General features: G+C 50.3%; 1 protein-coding gene across 1 annotated transcript in view; it reads left to right on the top strand.

Moving 5' to 3' along the window:
- The window catches only part of RASAL3 (RAS protein activator like 3), a 556797-nt gene that overhangs the window by 225141 nt on the left and 310376 nt on the right, over window positions 1–21280 (top strand). The window contains exon 4 of the mRNA XM_069603917.1: window positions 18971–19068. Coding sequence (XP_069460018.1) covers window positions 18971–19068 — 98 coding nt within the window. The remainder of the gene's footprint in view (window positions 1–18970; window positions 19069–21280) is intronic.

The raw sequence follows: 21280 nt of genomic DNA, 5'->3' as shown, positions 1-21280 counted from the left end.
AGGTGGACTATATTATAGATATACTAGGAAAACCCCACTGGTCGGACCAGGAGATCCTCAAAGTATTCTCCGATTTCTATAAATCCCTTACACATCTGACCAACAACACGGCACACAGAGTATAAAATCCCTGCTTGAAGGGTTGCCCCTGACACGATTGAACGCTCAAGCCAGGGAGGCCGTGGAGGCTCCCCTGCCCATGGAAGAGATCCTCATGGTGGTTTCCAACCTTCACAGGGGCAAGGCCCCAGATCCGAATGGACTCACGTCTGCATTTTAGCAAGAACACGCGTCAATGCTTGCTGCTCTGCTTCTCGAGGTATGTGTGCAAGTGCTCCATAACTCCATCCTGCGCCCTTCCCTACGTGAGGCCACCATAACTGTCCTGCTCAAGTCTGACAGAGTAACGAATGTGGTTCCTACAGGCCTTACTCCCTCTTGAATGTGGACACCAAAATCTATGCCAAAGCTCTTGCAAATAGGCTTCTCCCACTGGTACCTCACTTTGTCCACAATGACCAGGGGGGCTTTGTCCCAGGCAGGTCAACTTCTTCGAACATTAGACGCCTATTTAATGTAATGGTCAGAATATACCTGTTAGCTGAAGCGGTGGCTGTGACACTCGACGCACAGAAAGCATTTGACATGGTCTTGTGGGAGTACAAATGGGTGGTGCTTGCGGAGATGTGTATCGGCCCAGAAAGGCTATCCTACATCAAATTGCTATTCACAAATCCCACTGCTAGAGTCTTGGTTAATTCCTCTAAATCTGAACTCTTTGAGCTTGGCAGGGGTACTCGCCAGGGATGCCCACTCTCCCCGATCCGTTTTGCCTTGGTCATTGAACCAATGGCGGATAGGATTTGCGTTTGCCATGGACACAGGGAAATCCGCCTCAATGGGCCGTCTGAAATATTCTCACTTTATGCTGACGACATCCTATCATATGTAAGGGATCTGCAAACAAATCTAGATGTTATACTTCGGGACATTATCCAGCTGGGGCAATTCTCCGGGTTCACGATGAACCACTCCAAATCAGAAAAGTTCCCACTAACTAGCAGCACTAAACAACCATCTCTGAGGTAGTGGATGTCTCCCTTGAACGCTCCCCGGTGAGGGCCTTATTTGGCATGTGAGATAACCTTCCGAATAAAGGTCTTTGCTCATTGTAAATAAAGTTTGCATGATGGCCAAGAAATGTATACTGTTGAAGTGGAAGCAAGTTTCCCGACCCTTTCCCAAAACCTGGTTGATAGCACTACCCTGGGCCAAGAGCTGTGAAGAACTGTACTTGGACTCACTATCTCCTACTGGTCCCGCCCCAGCAATGTCTGGACTGAATTCCGATCCTACCTGGCAGCCCTCTCCCCTGACCAGTGACCCTATGAAAATCGCGAAAGTGATCCCACTAATTGTCTCACCCCAAGGATCAATGACATCTATGTGCCTCGATTACTCCCAGATATGTCATTGTTATGATGCACTGTAACTGTCTATTTGTCGAACATGATTGACTACTGTAACCACTGTACACTCTGATAAAAAGAAGTTTAAAAAAATAAAGAAAAAAATGAATTCTGTACCATTATCGAACGGGTAAACGTATCCACTTTCTTCAGACCAACACCTGCTCCAATCCGAATTCCCCATTCCATGTTTGATCATTACCTTCATGTTTGGATCTGGGTGAGCGCTTTCCACCTCTGTGCTCCCGCTATTTTAAAAAATATTTTTTGCTGTTGTGGCGAAACTTGGCTTTTCTCTGCTTCACAGCTTGTTTTATATTAACTGTTTTCTCTTCCTTCCTCCTTCCCTCCCGCCTCCCTCCCTGCCCCTGAACCCTTTCTTTCTATCTCCAACACTCTGGACATACTTACCCCTGTCATGAGAATCTGTCTGAAGCCTACCTCCAAGTGCAACTCTTGGTACGACACTGCCTTGCCGTCCAGAAATGCAAGTACAGGGTGGCTGAGCGGAAGTGGAGGGTTTCGAGCGCCTCCTCTGGCAGACTGGCCTGCTGCATGCTCCAAAGGCAATACAGACTCTCTGTCCTATCCACGAAGAGGGTCAATTTCCAAGCCTATGTCTCTGCGGCCTCTAACAACACAGCCAAACTCTTTAAAATCTGCAAGGAGCTGGCCAATCCTATTGCAGTCTCCACCTCTCCTGTTCCCTTCCCAGGTTATCTGCATTGCTCTGGCCTCTCATTTGAGCACTAAAACTCAGGACATCCTGTTCTCACTTTCCTCTTCTGCTCCCTCGACCTCTCTCAGGGCCCTTTTGGCCAACTCTCTTTCTCCTCTTCCTTTTTCCTCCTTGGTTCTGACAACACCTGACGATGTCTCTAGACATGTCCGATCTATGAAAGTGTAGTCCAAACAGGTGCTCCCCTGCTCTTCCAGAACCATCAAGGACCACATTGCCACCTTCGCTCCAGCCTTGGCCGATTTCTCAATCACTCTTTCACCACTGGATCTTCCCCTCTTTCCTCAAGCACTCCCTTGTGCACCCACTCCTAAAAAAGCCTTCTGCCGATCCTACATGTCCGGCAAACTATCACCCGATTTCTATCACCTTTTCTGGGCAAACTCCTGGAAAAGCTGGCCATCTCCCAGCTTTCCCTCCACACTGAATCTGTTGGCTGCCTCCATGACCATCAGTCTGGCTTCAGGCACGGAAACTGCTCTCCTGAACACCCCCAAAAATCTGCTCTCTAACCTCGACTCCAGCTCTCCCTCTGTCCTCATCTACCTTGACCTTTCCTCTGCTTTCAACGCAGTCAATCGCGCCACCCTGATCAACAGACTCTGTGTGAACCTGGGAATCACGTATCAGGCCCTGGCGTGGCTGACCTACTTCCTTCTGAACTGTTCCTCCCAGGTCACACTTGGGTCCTCTCTCTCTCCACATGTGGTGTCCCCCAGGGCTCTATCCTCTCACCCAGGCTCTTCAATGTTTATCTGGCCCCTTTAGCCCACCTGATCTCCACCTCCTTTTCTAAAATTTCAGTATTATGCGGCTGACACTCAGCTCTCTTTCAGGCTTCCTTCAGCCTCCTCTCCTCCCTCGCTCATTCCTGACTGCCTATCCCCGATTCAGGACTGGTGCACCTCTAACGATCTTTACCTTAATGCCAGTAAGACAGAGATCCTTCTCTTCGGACCCCTGCTCCCACTTTCCCTCTTTCACTCTGGCTGGCCTCTTAGGGCCCTCTACCCTCGCTTTCCTGTGAGGCTAAAAACCTTGGCATCATCTTCGACTCCACCCTCTTCTTCTCTCCTCACATCACTGACCTTGCTAAAAAGGCTCACTTCCAGCTGCACCTCCTCAGTGGTATTCTGCCTTTCCTCACTTTCCCCCAGAAGCTCTCTGTCCCCAGAGCCCTGGTTCTCTCCAGGCTCGACTACTACAACAGCCTCTTTCTCAATCTGCCTACCTCTACTCTTCGCCCGCTTCAATTAATCCAGAACAGGACTGCAAGACTTATCCTTGGCTTCAAGCCCAGGGATCGTATCTCTTCTCTCTCCAAAGGCTTGAGAAGGGGAGGGTTCATTATGGAAAAGGGGGATACCCTGTCTCACCTAAGGGTACCTCACCCGTCCTCCCTCACATATCCACCCCCATACCCACCCCCACATAACCGACACATTTCTTGTTTTTTTTAATTTGCGCTGCAACCATAATGTGCTTTTAACAACGTTTTTACTCTGAAGTTGAAAGGTTTTTTTTAGAGTGACTTAACCATAATTTTCTATTCTATTCAAGTCTAAAATTTCTAGAAGTTTCTTTGGATGAAAGGATAGGAAATACTGGATGATTTGGAATATCCTTTTTAAATACCTGTTTTTCTATATGACTATATGTATTGTTGATTATGGAGTGTTTATGAATTGTAATATGATATAGCGTTCCTTTAAAAAGTGTTTTTCTCTGAATTTTAAAGGTTTTTATATTAGAATAACATAACCATAACGTCCCTTTTACACATTTTTTTCAATTAATTTCCCAAGAAATTGTGAATGCAGATGTTTCATGATGTTACAGCACTGTATGTGAGTTATTAATAACTCCACTCTTAGGGCGTTCTAAGCATCTCAGAGTAGACATTGGACATTGATGTAGGCCATGTCCAGTGCACACTTTAACCCCATAGCTGGTACCTCATGGCCTGTGGCCATATTGTCCGGGGCACAAACCTATTAGTGGAACATGTACCGTGGTCACTGAGGAATGTTCTTACGCGAGGAGGGCCAACATTTGTACAGCCAGTGGGGCCTGGTTTCTTACAATGGCATGGCATATTTACAGGCAAAGCAAACATGATGAGTACATGGGGAGGGCCCACATTAGTGCAGCCAATTTTCTCATTTTTTGTACAGTTGCAGGGCCTTTTTACAGGCATTATTGGCAAAGCCATCATGATGACTGTTCTTATATGGGGGGGAATTAAGTGGGACAACAGCAAGCTAAAGATCAGTCAAATCCTATTGATGAACCTTCTTGGATAGGTTATTATCAGTTACAATTTAGTCAGGCAACAAAAACAGAATTACATTTCAACATTGCAGCCCTATCCAACTGGACCGCCAAGTTCACTAAGCAAGATATCGTGAGTAACTAGAGAAGATGAAAAATTCACGCACAATGGGCTTGGATAATTTATCAAACGTGGACCCAGCTGTATGGGCAGAGTTGCTTTACCCGTTGTATTTTCATATCTACACAGAGGAGAAGATTCCAGACTCCTGAGGGGAGAATCACCTGGTTCTAATTTACAAAAAAGGTGTGCAAGCAAACCTAGCAAATTATAGGCCAATTGCATTAATGCATTCTACCAGCAAAATCTTTGTGTCCTTATTACAGGACAACTTAGCCATTTGGGTTACTACTACTTATAATGATAAACTATCCATGTAACAGACAGGCTTCCGCAAAGGAGTAGGGACTACTGTGAACGGGTTAGTGTTAAAATGAGGGAGTGGTGGCCAGGAGCGCCGGCGATGCGGCTGCTCCCTTGATGGCCTCCGTTCAGTGCCCGCAGCATCTGATGAATAAAGTTCAAGCCGTTTCTCATGTCGGACGAGGTGGCAGCTGCTGCCGGGGGATAGGGAGCAGCTGCAAATCGCATTTGGAGCTGCTAACGTGCTCTGAAACCCCAGATTGGAGCCAACGTATGCTGCAACCCCGCCTGCTGCTCTCGATTCAAAATGGTGGGCGGACCGAAGAGAGGCGACCCTCGCGCCTCGCTGGAGGCCCACACATAATCTGAGGGATGGCATCCTCCGGGGGTGAGTGCAGAGCTTGTTTCCAGTCCTTGGCACCCAGCGGGCCCATCGACAGAGGGTTCCCGCCTCACCGAGCCGGTGCCTTCACAGCCGGCGGAGAGGAGGCGAGGCGCCTGGCTTCGGCGACGTCGCTGTGGCGAAAGAGGACTCGCCTGCGAACGTCACCGGCCCCAGCACCAGCCTTGAGACCACCCTCTGACACTGGAGCATGAAGAGCTACACGGATCTTCTCTGCATCTATTGCTGGCCACAGTGCCGGCCTTCATCTGCATTTGCCTCCGCCTTCCTGCTGTGGCCACTCAACGGCCCGCAATCTCTGCTGCCTCTTCCCCACCAATGAGCCCCCCGGCGGCTGCAGATTAACTTGGCCTCTGCTTCTCAGCCAAGGTCCCGCTGAGCCCAAGTAGCAGCGTGCCTGCTCCGGACTGCAACGCGCCCCTGCCTCTCCGCCCCCTGAAGGTGGGCTCATCCAGAGGCTGTGTGGGGCCTGGATTGGCAGGCATATTCTCCAGCAGCACCACAGCTTCTAGGGGGTTCCTTCCCCCCCACACATTAACTGCCCCCTTCGCCAGGCCTCATTCCCCCATCATACGTTACAATTGTCTGACCGACTGCTTCCTGGGGTGCCCCTGCCCACTCCCTTCCATTGCCTGGAGGTGTGGCCCTGCGGCTGCAGATTGGAAGGGGCCTGACCTGACTCTCTACTCGCAAGCAGCATCAAGTGACCCCCTTCTGGGGGGCCTTCAGACAGCGGGAGTCCTACTAGCACTATGGCAGATTTTGGGGGGCTGCGAGCCCCCACCCATCAGACACAGCGGCCTACCCCCGCCAGGTCCCAGCTCCCCCGGCTGCGATTAGCCGCAACCCCTTGGCCGCCTGCTTCCTGGGGCGTCCACTCTCCAGTTCACCACTTGAGGCCACAGGCCCTGCTAGCGCTTGCCAGGGATAATCTTGCTCGCTCATAACTAACCTGCTAACGCTGCGAAGCGGCCTTGCCAGTGGGGTTGTCCCCCAACAGCCAAGCCTATCAGAAGCCCGAAACCAGGTGCCAGACCTCAAAGCCTTCCATTATAAGCAACAGGACGCACCTGGACCGGCCCCTAGCGCCCCAAGGGCCCTGACTTTGGACTCTCTGTCATCTCCTGCCCTATCCCACGAGGACACAGCTGGGAAGCCATTGAACCGCCCAACCGCTAGACTCACCCCTGGCTCTGTGGTCTGAACTCTAACCTCTCACACCTGCCGGATAGCCTTGTTACTCTGTGTTAGCCGGAAACTGCGGATCCTCCCCTGCTGGCTCCAACAGTAGCCATCCCTGCGACTCCTTCATTTCTGCTGCCCTGCACCCACATTGGCATTAGGATGTCCGGAGTCAAGGTTTGGAGCGATGGCTGAGCTCCTCAAACCCCCCCAAGAGCTCCGACATCCCTACTCTGTTGCTTTCGGCGCATAAAGGGAAGAAATCCAACCCCCCGAAACTCACGCCTCAGAAGATCCCGGAGGACAGAAGGGTGCTGGCGACTAAAGAGGACCTCCAGTCCATCATGTTAGACATTAAGGCAGAATTTAGATCATGTATGTCGGAGCTCACCACTAAGCTGGAGCAAACGGACCAGAGGGTCACAGAAGCTGAACAAAGGGTGGGAGAGGTCGAGGATCAGACTCAAGGTCACGCTGCTACTCTTGTTGAAATGCAACGCTCGATCCAATCCCTATGTGACAGGAGCGAGGTTCTCGAATATAAGCAAGAGGACCTAGAAAATAGGGCACTCCACAACAACTTGCGAATCCGTGTGGTCCCCTCATCAGTATCGGATAAAGACTTAGCTGAATATGTGGGTGACTTCTTCCAGTCATTGCTTCCACACGTGGACAAAGCCCAACTCATTCTGGACCGCACCCACAGGCTGCGCCCAAGGCAGGGCTGGACTCGGATTCCCTCCCTGATGTAATAACGAAGGTTCACTTATACACCACCAAAGAAGCCATCTCAGCGATAGGGTGCTCTCGAGATGAGTTAATATTCCAAGGCGCCCGCTACCGATCTATCAAGATCTCCCCCTCCTAACGCTGCAGAAGAGAAGGGCTCTCCGGCCTCTAACGCTTTTGCTCCAAGACCACCAAGTCCGTTACCGCTGGCTGTTCCCAACCGCGCTACAGTTTTCTTACCAGGGGACCCTATGCAGGATTATCCATATTGAAGACGTGGCAACGATCTTACGCCCAGCCTCCCCGGAGCCACGAAGGTACCCGCTCCTGACTGCTCCCCAGACCCAGACGAGCCGAGCAGGTCTCCCCCTAAACCAAGACAACCAGCCTGGTCAAAAGTACAGAGGCGCCGGAACGTGAAACGGCCCACCACACCTCGTCCCCTGCGAAGGTCGGGAATGGAACACAATGCAACAAAACCTGTGATGCAGGCCCTGCGCGGCCCATGCCCCCTCAAGGGTGTATGTCACTGATTCCCCCTTGGAGGCGAACGCGAACTTTGTTTACTGTCGTAGCCCTGTTGGCTATACAGACAGTTTTGTCCCTGTTGGCCATGGGAGATGCGGAATTAGAAGAATCTGCTTCCCAAATCTTTGCAATTTCGGCCTCCCATTGGAGGTGGTTAAAACCCCAGCAACATGATGACTACGTCCTGACTATTCCTCCAGGTCATGCCTGACCCTCATCCTGCCCCGAAGATCCACAGAAGCCCAGGACTTGCCCCCACGGCACCGAAAGTTGAAATTCCTTACGCTGAATGTCAGGGGCCTGAACTCTCCTCCCAAAAGAAAATCTACACTACTTCGCCTGCAAAACAAGGAATCCTCTGTGGTCTTCCTACAAGAGACTCACCTAATTCCAGAGGACCTCTCCCGTCTCCACAGTGGGTTCTTCCCACTGCAATTTCTTGCCTCCAATGGTACCAAGAAAGGGGGCACAGTGATTCTGTTTGCAAAAGGCCTGAGGCCCCAGGTGTTGGACACTCTGCGCTGCACTGAGGGCCGCTTTGTGGCAATCAAGTGTTTGCTCTACAGACAACTTTATTCCCTTGTCTCGGTCTACGCCCCAAACGACAAACAAGAGGGGTTCTATGGTGACTTGGAGGCATTCCTCCTTCCGTTCATCGAGGGTCAAACTATCATTGGAGGCGACTTCTATGGGGTCCCTGGACCCGCTTAAAGACAAATCGCATCCCCAGGCCCACAGGGACTCCAAACTGGCGGCAGGTCTCCTCCACCTGTTCAGAGCCCTTGACGTGTGGACGCATGGAGAGTGCTTTGCTTTATCCCAACGAAAGAGACTATACTTTCTATTCATTCGTCCACAGAACACAGTCCCGGATCCACCTTCTGCTGGCCTCCCCCCAGGTCTTGGCCGAAACAGACGACGTCACCATTGGCCCCAGGATCCTCTCTGACCACGCCCCAGTTGTCCTGACTCTCCGGCCCACGATCCCAACCCTCCGCCCCGACATTGATGGAACTTATTTGACCCGATCCTAAACGACATGTCAATAAGGGACTCTATAGCGAGGACAATGAAAGACTTTTTCATGGAAAATCGGAACGAAGACACATCCCCAGCTAACACCTGGGATGCGATGAAGGCAGTGGTCCGGGGGGCTTTAATCGCCAAGGATACAGCCTTCCATAAACACCGGCGGCAGACTCGCATACCCTTGGAAAACGAGGTCCACGAAGCGGAGGCTGTCTGCAAACGGAAAAACTGGACCCCGAGATCTCACCGGGCCTTGCAGGCTGCACAAAAGAGGTTGTAGGTGCCATATGCCGAGGACACTGCCCAGCTGCTGGCCAAAACCAGTCAAGGATATTATGCTAAGAGAAATAAGGCGAATAAGCTCTTGGTTGACAAACTCGCCAAGACAAAAAAGCGGAACACTATTCAAGGCCTGTGCGACCCCCAAGGCAGAGTTCAATTTACAGACTGGGATAAGCTACAACTTGCGGTCACCCACCTTTCTGACACCATGTTAGCATCTCCGAGAACCCTCAACGAACAACAGGACTACCTTCAAGGCGCTGCTCTTCCTCACCTCAAAGACATGGCTAGAGAGAGCCTTGAGGCCCCTATCACAGACGAGGGGGTCGATGCAGCGATCAAAAGTCTCTACCCCAGAGCCCCAGGCCCAGACGGATACACAACCTGTAAACCTTTCACCCTCAACTGGTAGCGCCCCTGACTATCCTATTTAATTCCCTTGCTACCTCAAGAACGATCACCCCTTCTATGCAAGAATCAATCACGATCTTCAGCCTTAAGCCAGGGAAAGACCCCGGAGATAATAATTCATGTAGACTTATCTCCCTACTAAACCTCGACGCCAGTATATACTCGAAAATCTTGGCGAATCGTTTGGCAGGTGTCCTTCATGATATCATAGACCCAGATCAGACGGGGTTTATAATGCACAGGTCGACTGGGGATAGCATTTGCAGAGCCCTGAACCTGATAGACGTGGCGAACCAAGATTCGTGGAAACTCGCCTTACTCGCCTTAGACGCGACCAAGGCATTTGGCAAAGTGGACTGGGCGTTCCTGCGGCTCACTCTTGAGTCCTTTCACTTTGGCCCCACCTACCAAAAGCTTGTCCTAGCTAACTATCAATCTCCGAAGACTCTCCTCAGAGTCAAAGGCCTCCTATCCGACCCGATTCCCTTGACCTGTGGAACGAGACAGGGATGCCTGCTCTCTCCCCTACTCTTCGCCCTAGCGATGGAACCCCTGGCCCAGCGAATCCGCCTAAACGCACATATCAAGGGCCTCCAGGTGGGCCCCTGCCAACAAAAGATTGCACTATACGCAGATGACGTACTGTTGTTCTTAACAGATATCTCTGCCTCATTAGAGCCGACTTGGGAGAGTATCAGGTTTTACCATCAACTTCGGCAAATCAATAGCACTGGGCGTTGGTTTGGAACGGGGGGACCGGGAATCCTCAAGATCCCTGTGTCCGATCCAATTGAGTGAAAAGGCTATCCCATATCTGGGGGTCCAGATTCCTGCTTGCCCAACCGATGTCTACCTGGAGAATTTCCCTTCACTCTCCAAAGAGCTGGAGAAGGACCTCGACTGGTGGCTCCCGCAGGAGATCTCGCTTCTGGGCCGGATAGCCGCTTGTAAAATGAATCTCCTTCCACGGTTCCTCTATGCCTGTACGTAATGCCCATTAGAATCCTGCGGCCCCTGCTCCAAAGCTTACAAAGAAAGATTTTTCACTTCATCTGGAGGGGTAGGAAATCGAGAATCCCCCAGAAAACCATGATGAGCAGTTCCGGCTTGGAGGCCTGGGGGTCCCCGACCTCCAGAAATACCAGGTGGCGACACAACTGGCCCACACCCATGCTTGGGCCTTTGCCTTGGGCTTTCCGAAATGCGTAGAGATAGAGCAGTCCCGCCTGCCTCTTCCCCTCCGCTTCCTCCCTCACATCCCCCTCCCGCTGCGCCGATCCTGACCGGGCATCCTGTCCTCCACTAAGCAAACTGTGAAAGTGTGGGGCTGGGCTCTGAAACATAAAGGCGTCCCAAGAGGCTTGGGCCCCTCTTCCCCAGTTTTCCATAACCCAGCTTTCTCGCCAGGATCCTGCCCCTTACGCTTTAGGAGCTAGGTTCTGGGTGCCCTTGAATCCCAAGCCCACTCTTCGAAGGAGGTCATCCACGGTCTTTTGAACAATGCAAGACAGCCTTCCATTTGGCAGAAATAGATAGATTCACCTACTCGCAGTTTCGACATTGGTGCTCCCATCCGCTGACCCGTTCGGCGGCACTTCACGCCCCAGCCCTCTCAAACTCACCATCAAGGACCTGCCATCCCGAGGGAGAATCTCAGGTCTTTACAAGTTATTGCAAGGAGGCTGCCTCACTTCTAAGGCCTCCTACAGGCCACAATGGGAAGCAGGCACGCCACTGAAGACCAAACCAGGGTGGACATCTGGTCCCGGGTTCATGCTTCCTCCTTCTGCATCACCAACCGAGAATGTGCTCACAAGCTACTCCTACGTTGGTACTACCCCCTACTTCGCCTGGGTCCGGTCCTGAAGTCTTCGGTCCGCAGAGGCTGCTGAACCCCACAGTCTCCCAAGAAGGTATGAGCAACAACTGGTGAAACTAACAGCTGAAGTTCCAACCCTCTCAAGGGAAAGGGGAAGTGGAGAAAATAAAAAAATGGCATAGATCTCTTTCTTCATACAGGCATCAATCTGTAGAGAAAGAAATAATAACAATTATTACACTACTCACTTGTCTCTTCTTGCTTTCCCTCTAACCCCTTAAGAGATTCCTCTTACCTGTGCGTCCTCTGCTACTTGCTTAGAGGACCAGCAATTTGCTGTACTTGAACTCTTCAGATTCTCAAAATATTTAGCTTCCAAATGGATTGTCTCTTTCTTGCACAGAAAGTCTTTTTAGAGTCTTTATCGAATAATTGCAAAAGTTGGCTTGCTTCCTTTGAGTGATCTGTTAGTTCAAAGTTATTCATCTGGTTGTTGCATTCCAAAATGTCACAAACTTGCTAACTCACTCATCTATGGGCCTCATTACGAGTTGGGCGGTAACGCCGGCGCTATTAGCGCCGGCGTTAATAGCCCTACCGCCAAACCCCCGGCGCTAATAGCGCAGGATCACGGGTTTGGTGGAACGGGTATTGCTTGATTGATTTCCTGCCGGCGGTAATAGTGCCAAATTCCGGTGGATTTCCCCCAGCTCAGAGCGGCCCCCACCTTACCTCCTTCGCCCGCCCGCAGGCGGCCGTCGCCGGTGCGCACCAGCTGGAGCGGGGGCCGCTGCCGGTGGGGGCGGTGGACCGGGGCCACAAAGACGGATGGCTGCCGCTGCCGGCGAACGCACGGCCCCCTGAGGCTGCGAGAGGAGGGTGCCACGGCCGGGCCCACGCTCCGGTTGACAAGTAAGGAGGAGGGAGGGCGGGACAAGGCATCCTGAACTGAATCCGTCCCCCGGGCATACGCCGGAGGGACCAGTGACCCTCATCCCCCAGACATAGCTTGTGCCCGGAGGAAGGTAGCCTTGCAGAAAACCACAGGCCTGAGCAGCCAAAGCCCCTCAACGTGCTGGACACCCCCAAAAGCCTGCTCCTGGCGGGGGCCACAACTTGGGCCGGGCAAGAGCTCCCACCCCGCTCTCATAGCAAGCAGATGACTGCAGGCCCAACCCAGAGGTGGGGGTGGGGGCCCGGCCGCAGCGCTATCCCATAAAGGCGCCAAAAACAGCGCGCGGCTGGACCAGGACCGGCACAATGAAAATAAGGGGTCGGCTGACCTCACAGCATCCCCCCGGCCCAGGACACCTAAGACATCGGGCCCACATCTACACAACCAGCAAGGGACGATTAACCCCTGGGGGGTTCCACATCCCTGAACAAGCAAACCGGGGCTCCATCCCCAAGCCAAAACCGACGCAAAAGGCATGGGAATGTCCTGGGTGGAACCCACCCACTGCTTTTAAAGGACCCATAAATGCAGTGGGGGCCGAGTACCCCCCCTGGAAAACAATCCGGAGGGGGGCCCTACAAGGGGATTTGACCAACATCCAAAGGTGGGGGTGCGGGTCAGTGGCAGGTAACCTCAGGACACGATTAAAGAGGCTCTGGGGCATTCGGGCAGCCTCACGCAGGGAGTCACCCGCAACATTGATACGACAGGGGGAGCCTGACGACCATGACGCTTAGGCTCAAATAAGACAGCACTAACGGCAAGGCGACAAGGGCTCAAGGAAGAAATCACCCAAGCCTGACAGAAGGCAAAGCAAACTCAGAAGCAGCAAGAGGAAGACTCCTGGAGCTGGCACTGACGCCCCTCACCAAAAGCATCCCTCGCAGAGCACAGGTGAAAGGAACCTAGCCCGCAACAGGCGCCAGGGCAACCATAAAACAGGACCCCCCCCCACGACACCTGTGCCGGGACAGCTACGCCGCCAAAATCCGCAACCTCAACAGAACCATCAGGATCCCCCCCCCCCACAGGAGAGAAACAGATGCCAAGAACCAAGTCCAAAGACGTCCCTTATAGAACCCGAAATACACAACTGGAACATTGCTGGAGACAGTATCGGACTAAAGATCCCCAGAGCGAGACAACAACAGGGGAGCGCGGCCCTCAGCAGCTTGCAAACACTCCTACAGAGATAGCGCTGAACAAGGAGGACCTCAAGGAAGGCCTCCAGGGAATGGAGAACGGGATGATGGAGGCCCTCCAGGGTCAATTAAAGACAATAAGGGAGGAACTTCGCTGCTCAATACAGGAAGTAAAAAAAGACATTACAGATCTGGTAGGGAGAGTTGACACAGCAGAAGCAGGACTCTTGGAAATCGCTGAAGACTCAAAACAGTCCATCGCGCTTCTGGAACAGATTGCTAGGGCCACACACAATCTAGAACTCCAAGCAGAGGACCTGGAAAACAGATCCCGGAGATCTAACATACGAGTTAAGGGCCTGCCCGAATCAATTGGCGACAAAGATCTGAGAGAGACAATGCAGCTATGCTTCAGTAGCCTCCTAACAAACGCCCAACCGAAGGACATACAGGTCGATTGAGTGCACAGAGTGGGCCCCCCCCCAAAAAAAAAAAAAACGGGGACCAGGCCTAGGTATGTCCTAATGGCAATGACCTACTACACGGTGAAGGAGGAAATCCTCCGAGCAGTGAGAAACGCACAACCAGTCACCATCAATGGGGCCCCAGTTTAGCTATACCAAGACTTAGCCCTATCGACCTTACATAAAAGAAGGCTAATGGCCCCGGTCACAAAGGCGCTAAGGTCCAGGGGAATCATCTACAGGTGGACATACCCCTTTGGCCTGCTGTTGCCCTGGGAGGGCAAAAAACAGCAAATCACCACTTGCGAGGAAGGAGTTACGCTCCTGCGACTGGAGGAAGAGGAACAGCCCCCGGACTCAATCCCTGCCTGCAGCCTCAGAAGCGGAAACCCCAGACAATGGGAGTGGTCCTCGACCCCCACCAAGAAGCGAGGCGCGGAGGGGAAAGGGAGAAGCCAGCCGTCGAAATAACCCTGGTCACCAGGAAGGATTAAGCCATACAGCACTGGAAAACCAGAGCATGCCCCTGGGGCAATTGAAGGGCAATAGTGACAACTATCTCAGAAGGCAACATTACCCTCGGACGGAGGGAGGAGAGAAACCATTTTGGAATCAATGCAGGACAGTCACAGGTCCTGGCGGAGCACAAGAGGGAGGAGAGATGATACCCAACGCCCCGAAAAGGATGCAGAGAAAGTTTCATGGAACTTTGTTCTGAAGGGTACTACAGGGATGGGGGGCGGGATCCGGGGGGGATCGGTAAGTTGCAAAGTTATTCAAGTTTGGGGAACGGCATGGACCAGTATAGACCAGAGGAAAGGGAGGACCGAGGTGGGAAATCAAACCGGAAGTCAAAGGATCGCGGACATAAACCAGATGGCTGAATTTAATATAGTTTTGCTCAACATGCAAGGCCTAAACTCGCCAGTCAAACGTCGTTCCATTCTGACGAGGCTCATAGGCATGCAGGCTTCAATAGCCTTCCTGCAGGAAATGCACCTCTTTCCTGAAGATGAAGGAAGACTAAAACATAGGGCGTTCCACCGCCAGTATTTTTCCACCGGGGGGAGGAAGTATAAGGGGGTTGCCATACTAATTGGGGCCGAACTGATCTTTAGAAAACAGGCGATATACAGGGACCCGGAAGGGAGATACTTAATCCTAAAAGGGACGATACAAGAATAATTATACACACTAGTTGCAATTTACGCCCCGAATGAGCGGCAAGACCTATTCCTGAGAGAAATACTGGAAACCCTGGGGGGCTGGTGTGAGGGTCAGACAATAATAGGTGCCGATTTTAACGGTGTCATGGACCCCGCTTTGGACAAAACCCTTCCACCCACGGCAGCAGACTCAAGAAATAGGCAGACGCTGGGCAAACTCTTTAGGGACCTGGGAGTGACAGAGACATGGAGGTTCTTCCACGGCCAACAGAAAGAGTTCACCCGTTACTCAGCGGTCCACAGGGGTACTCAAGAATCGACATGGTGCTAGTGTCCTCAACCCTGATCCCGTACATTAGCAAAGTGGAAATAGAAGCCCAATACGTGTCAGACCATGCCTCAGTCTTGGTACAAATGGAAATGGCCCGGTCCATATATAAGAACCGTAGGCCATGGAGACTGAACAAAATGATCTTGAAGGACCTGGCCCTTAGAGCGCACATGGAAGAGACGATCCAGAACGACTTCCAGGAGAATGATAATGGAGAGACAAACTGGGGGGTAATTAGGGACGCCGGTAAGGCAGTGATCCGGGGCAAATTTATCTCACAAACATCAGCATACATGAGGGAAAGGGAACTCATTAAAAAGAATCTGGAAACAGCACTAAAGACAGCAAAAATCCAACACAAGGCCAGGCAATCCCAAAAAACACTCAGGAAGGCAAGAGCTCAACTAGAGGCACATGTAGCAAAACGCACAGCGCAAGCACTAATTAACACCAAACAGACATATTACTCCAGGGTCAAACAAAACTCCCGCAATCACATAGTACAATTAATGAACCAAAAAGGGCAGCTGTGCTCTACAGAGAAGGGTAAACTTGAGATAATGGAAAAATTCCACCAAGGACTGTTAGAAAGGGAACACCTAGACCATTGGGCAGAGAGAGAGTACATCTCTAGAATCTCCCTCCCTCAGATTACACAGGAGGATAACGATGCCCTGCAAGCCCCCATATCATCACAAGAAATTAGCGATGCCATCACAGCACTGCCCCGCAACAAAGCCCCGGGCCCGGATGGCCTTGGGAGTGGATACTACAAAACATTCCGCGCCCAACTACTGGGCCCCTTAACGCATTTGTTTAACCACATAGGAAATTGCGGAACAGTCACGCCCGGCATGGGAGACTCCATCGCTATCTTAATACCTAAACCGGGTACAGACCCCACAGATTGCGCTAGTTACCGGCTGATCACCCTACTTAACACCGACGCTAAGCTACATGCAAAGGTTCTAGCAACCAGACTTGCTGAGGTCCTGCCCAAAATAATTCACCCTGACCAAGCTGGGTTTATAAAAGGGAGACACACGCAGGACAACATTAGGCGGGCAGTGGATGTATTGGACCTGGGAAGTAGGAAAGAGCAAAGGTTTTCCATAGCTGCCCTAGACGCCAGGAGAGCATTTGACAGCCTAGGTTGGAAATATCTGGAACTGGTGCTGCAGAAGTTTGGATGCGACCCCAGCTTCAGAAGAATGGTCCTGACAAATTTTCGCCTCCCAAGCGCAACATTCACGGTTAATGGGAACCCCACGGCCAAAATCAAAATAAACAGAGGGACAAGACAGGGCTGCCCACTCTCGCCCCTAATCTTTGCCATGGCGATGGAACCCATAGCTGAAATAATCAGACAAGTTCCTGACATACAAGGGGTTAACTGCGGGGGGAGCATACATAAAATAGCACTGTATGCAGACGATATAATGCTGTTCCTTGGGGACCCTAAGAACACACTACCAAGAGCACTAGATGCCCTACAAGAATTTGCCACAATATCGGGCTTCAGCATAAACTTCACCAAATCTAAGGCTCTGAACATTACGGAGAGGGAGGAGGTGGCCGAGGACCTGGGGTCCAGATACCCACTAACATGGGAAAAGGAATCAATAGAATACCTGGAGATCCAGTTAACAAAGAGCCATAAAAACCTCTATGGAACAAATATAATCCCAGTATTAAAACAACTGAGGGAGGATGTAAACAGGTGGGACGCGTAGGAGCTATCCGGGTTCGCACGTATAGCGGCACTCAAAATGACCCTGTTACCAAGTCTACTATATACAGTAAGCTTGCTTCCAATAGAAGTCTCCCCCAAAATAAGCAAAGCACTACAGGGCGACCTGACCTCCTTCATATGGCACAAGGGGAAAGCCAGAATACAACGAAGTACCCTAACAAAGCCACCACACCTGGGAGGCCTGGGGTCCCGGTCATAGAAAGATGCGCCCTAGCGGCACAAATAGCACCAATATTGGCCTGGAAGAGAGAGGACAGATCAAAGGGATGGGTGGGAATTGAACAGGGAGTGACCACGATCCCATTGGGTGTCCTACATGGTCTGCGAAAGGGCGACAGGGAGACAGAGGGGCGCCTGCTGGAAGCAACCAAGATTTCTCTGAAAGGCTGGGACCGAGCATTGAAAAGACAGAGCATCGCCTACACCCCAATGGCGCATAACCAAAGCTTCACACCAGGCAAACGGCTCAGGTTCTGGAAGAACTGGGGACAGGAACAATCGCTGTATTTGAAGGACTTCTTCCGGGAGGGAAGCCCATTGCAGTTCGAAGAGTGCAAACAGAAATTTGGAGTAGGAGAAACAGACAGATACACCTACATCCAGATCCGGCACTGGACAACGAATAGGGAAATCAAGAAAGCAGCTATAAGGGAACCGGTGGGCCTGGAACTAACGCTACATGAAGGGGACGAAGCGGGAGCTGTCTCCAAGCTATACAAGCTGCTGGACAAAGCTCAAATGGGTGACACCTTCCGATAAATGGACAATTGGGCAAAAGACATAGGTGAACCCATTACCGAGGAGGAATGGTCCCAAATATGGACAAGAGCACGAAAAGCCTCCACATGCACAGCTGTTAGAGAAACCGCACATAAGATCTGCTTTAGGTGGTACTTGACCCCCCCACAGACTGCACCAAATGAACCCCAACTACCCTCCTACATGCTGGAGAAACTGTGGAGGCAATGGAGACCTATACCATATGTGGTGGTCCTGCCCGAAGGCGGCAATGTACTTGAAGGAAATCCTGGACCACATAAAGGAGATCACAGGGAATCAGCTGCCAGCAGCACATAAAGCTAAACTTCTGGGCACAAGGGTGGAAGACATATATGCGGCAACAGGAAACAATGAAACACTTATCACCCACCTGTTAATGGCAGCAAAGATGACACTCGCACAAGCATGGAAAAACCCTGAAGGCTCAATAACAGCATGTTGGTGGGTAAAAACCTGGAACGTAATGGCCATGGAGAAGGTAGGGGCCCTGAGAGACGGCAAGTACCTGAAATTTCGAGCTATTTGGGACCCCTTCTTCAATCATATCAGAGACAGAGAAGCATACTTCTTCAGGCCAAACCTGCTAAGAGCAATCCACAATTGAACACGGACAAACCTAACACAGGAGCCACAAGGCTACGCAGAGGTCCCTCACTCAGCGCACAACAAGCTTAATTGACGGCAGAAGAACTGATCCATGCCAACGGGGAACCGGGAGGGAGGAGGGGGAAAGGTGAGGGGTTGTTGAACAAGTTGCAGTTAAAATTAAGATATCACTTGAAGCTATAACAAAATGGTAATGCCAAAGACTGATAGATAGCCTCAAAAAATGACTTGCACTAAGATACATCACGGGCCTACATAACATCTGTATGTGATATTGTTTTTGAATAAATAAAGTTGGTTAAAAAAAAGAAATCATTACCAAAGGCTAGTGGAAATCATCCAGTACAAATGATCACCTTGCTTAATGGCCAGTAACTCTTCCTATTCTACCTGTCTGCAGCTAGTAAGAGCCGAGCTTTCAGTGTTTAATGCAAGTCACTCACTTAGAGGTGTCAAAATTAAATCTATTCACTGTTCTATTCCACAGACACATCTTCAACGGCGAAAACATTGAATGGTCCGAGGTCCCCTGGAAAGCTCGTGGATCAGGAAACTATTTCTGCAAATCAGTCAAAAAACGTGAAGGTAAGAGACTATGCTATTGAGTACATATCTGTCTTCTAAGGGTTAAAAGTATGGTTTTAGCATAGAGGCACCATGGGTCTTGGGGCCAATGCTTCAATTACATGTAAATCTGATTGGTAAACATATTAGTGACCATACTTTGGCCATGTTCATCACTAATCCTACCACTATATTTTATGATCTTATTGTAGGGTATAGTAAGAGGTGATTGTGAATAAATAGAACAATGTGGTTGGTGGGGAGGAAATAGGAATCTTTGAACTTTGATGCATCAACCATGCATCAACAATGATAAACTCTAACATTTTGTTCAGTTACATTTTTGGGTCTGGAGTGAGGCAATTTTAAGAACATGTAAAGTCAGACAATGTTTTACAAATATTCAACCATGTTCAGTTCTCGGCTAATGAGAAATTTGGTTTGCGACAATAGACTGAAGTTCTGATTTCAAAATTGTTGCATGTTGCGGTAGGTTGTCTTTCCCTAGCTTCAATCTTTTATTTATCTTGGATATGTGCATGGTTTGCATATCACAATAAGCCTGTAGGGTGTCTAAAAAGATGGCGGATAGCAATATCTGCCAATGTAGCAGTATTCTCTCTCGATGGGTAGTCTTTTCTGCTGCTTCTGAAGTGCAGGAAGGTGTTGGGAGACAAGGTGTTAGAGTGACATTCAATGTACTGCTAATTTTCATTGCTAATGGTGGAAACTTGAGTGCAGGGAAGACGAACGGGGTGCACATTGGAGGAAAGTATAGCATGCACAATATAGTCTTATAGACCAAGGGAGGGGTCATTATCGTGGCATAATGACTCATCACCAAGTAGTTGGGGAAGTGTCATTATCCCAAGCAATAATCACCCTTCCCGAGGTCAATAGGAATACATGTTTTGGAGTTTGTGGTGAAGTAAAAATGTTACTTTAATAGTGACGAAAGTAAATAGAAAAATTTAGTTCGTAAATTAAATGTTTTATTTTATTTTATAGCATTTAATAAGGTTTTCGCATAAGTTAAGCATTTAAATTGCAAACCTGGTTATACTGAACCAGGTTTAACATGAGCATGTCATGTAAAAGTAAAAGATTTTCTCTATAAGTGACAGCATTTTCCCATGTTTTAGTTTTCTCTTTGTTGTGTTAAATAGGGTATTGCAGCGTAAAAAGCTCCCCCCAGAATGGAAGTGTCTTGTTTGTTTGCCTGTTAACTTTTGAATATGCAAATTGACAAGGGGGGTCCTGGGAGTCTCTCTGCCAGACATTAGTCCTGGTTACGAGAGACTTACCCAGAGTCTTTAGCTCACTATCTTTCACAGAGAAGAAATATCCCAAACATATCAGTCTTTGTCCTGCCCTGGGGCAGTCCAGCACCGAAATGCTAGGCAATTCTCCTCTGAACAAGAGTACCAACAGCATCCCCAGACACGTGTTTCGGTCTGGTTGGACCTCATCAGTAGGGAGGAGCTGTGCCTCTCTAAGAATAGTGAGCAAGGGGTCCACGTCTGGATTCCCCTAGTAACTTAGGGTGAGACCCAAAGTTACTTGAATATGCAAATTGACAAGGGGGGTCCTGGGAGTCTCTCTGCCAGACATTAGTCCTGGTTACAAGAGACTTACCCAGAGTCTTTAGCTCACTATCTTTCACAGAGAAGAAATATCCCAAACATATCAGTCTTTGTCCTGCCCTGGGGCAGTCCAGCACCGAAATGCTAGGCAATTCTCCTCTGAACAAGAGTACCAACAGCATCCCCAGACACGTGTTTCGGTCTGGTTGGACCTCATCAGTAGGGAGGAGCTGTGCCTCTCTAAGAATAGTGAGCAAGGGGTCCACGTCTGGATTCCCCTAGTAACTTAGGGTGAGACCCAAAGTTACTTGAATATGCAAATTGACAAGGGGGGTCCTGGGAGTCTCTCTGCCAGACATTAGTCCTGGTTACGAGAGACTTACCCAGAGTCTTTAGCTCACTATCTTTCACAGAGAAGAAATATCCCAAACATATCAGTCTTTGTCCTGCCCTGGGGCAGTCCAGCACCGAAATGCTAGGCAATTCTCCTCTGAACAAGAGTACCAACAGCATCCCCAGACACGTGTTTCGGTCTGGTTGGAATCAGTAGGGAGGAGCTGTGCCTCTCTAAGAATAGTGAGCAAGGGGTCCACGTCTGGATTCCCCTAGTAACTTAGGGTGAGAAAGATAGTGAGCTAAAGACTCTGGGT

This window comes from Ambystoma mexicanum, chromosome 3q (assembly GCF_040938575.1).
Source record: "Ambystoma mexicanum isolate Mex_15411 chromosome 3q, UKY_AmexF1_1, whole genome shotgun sequence".
Classification (NCBI taxonomy): domain Eukaryota; kingdom Metazoa; phylum Chordata; class Amphibia; order Caudata; family Ambystomatidae; genus Ambystoma; species Ambystoma mexicanum.
This window is presented reverse-complemented; position numbering and strand designations above follow the sequence as displayed.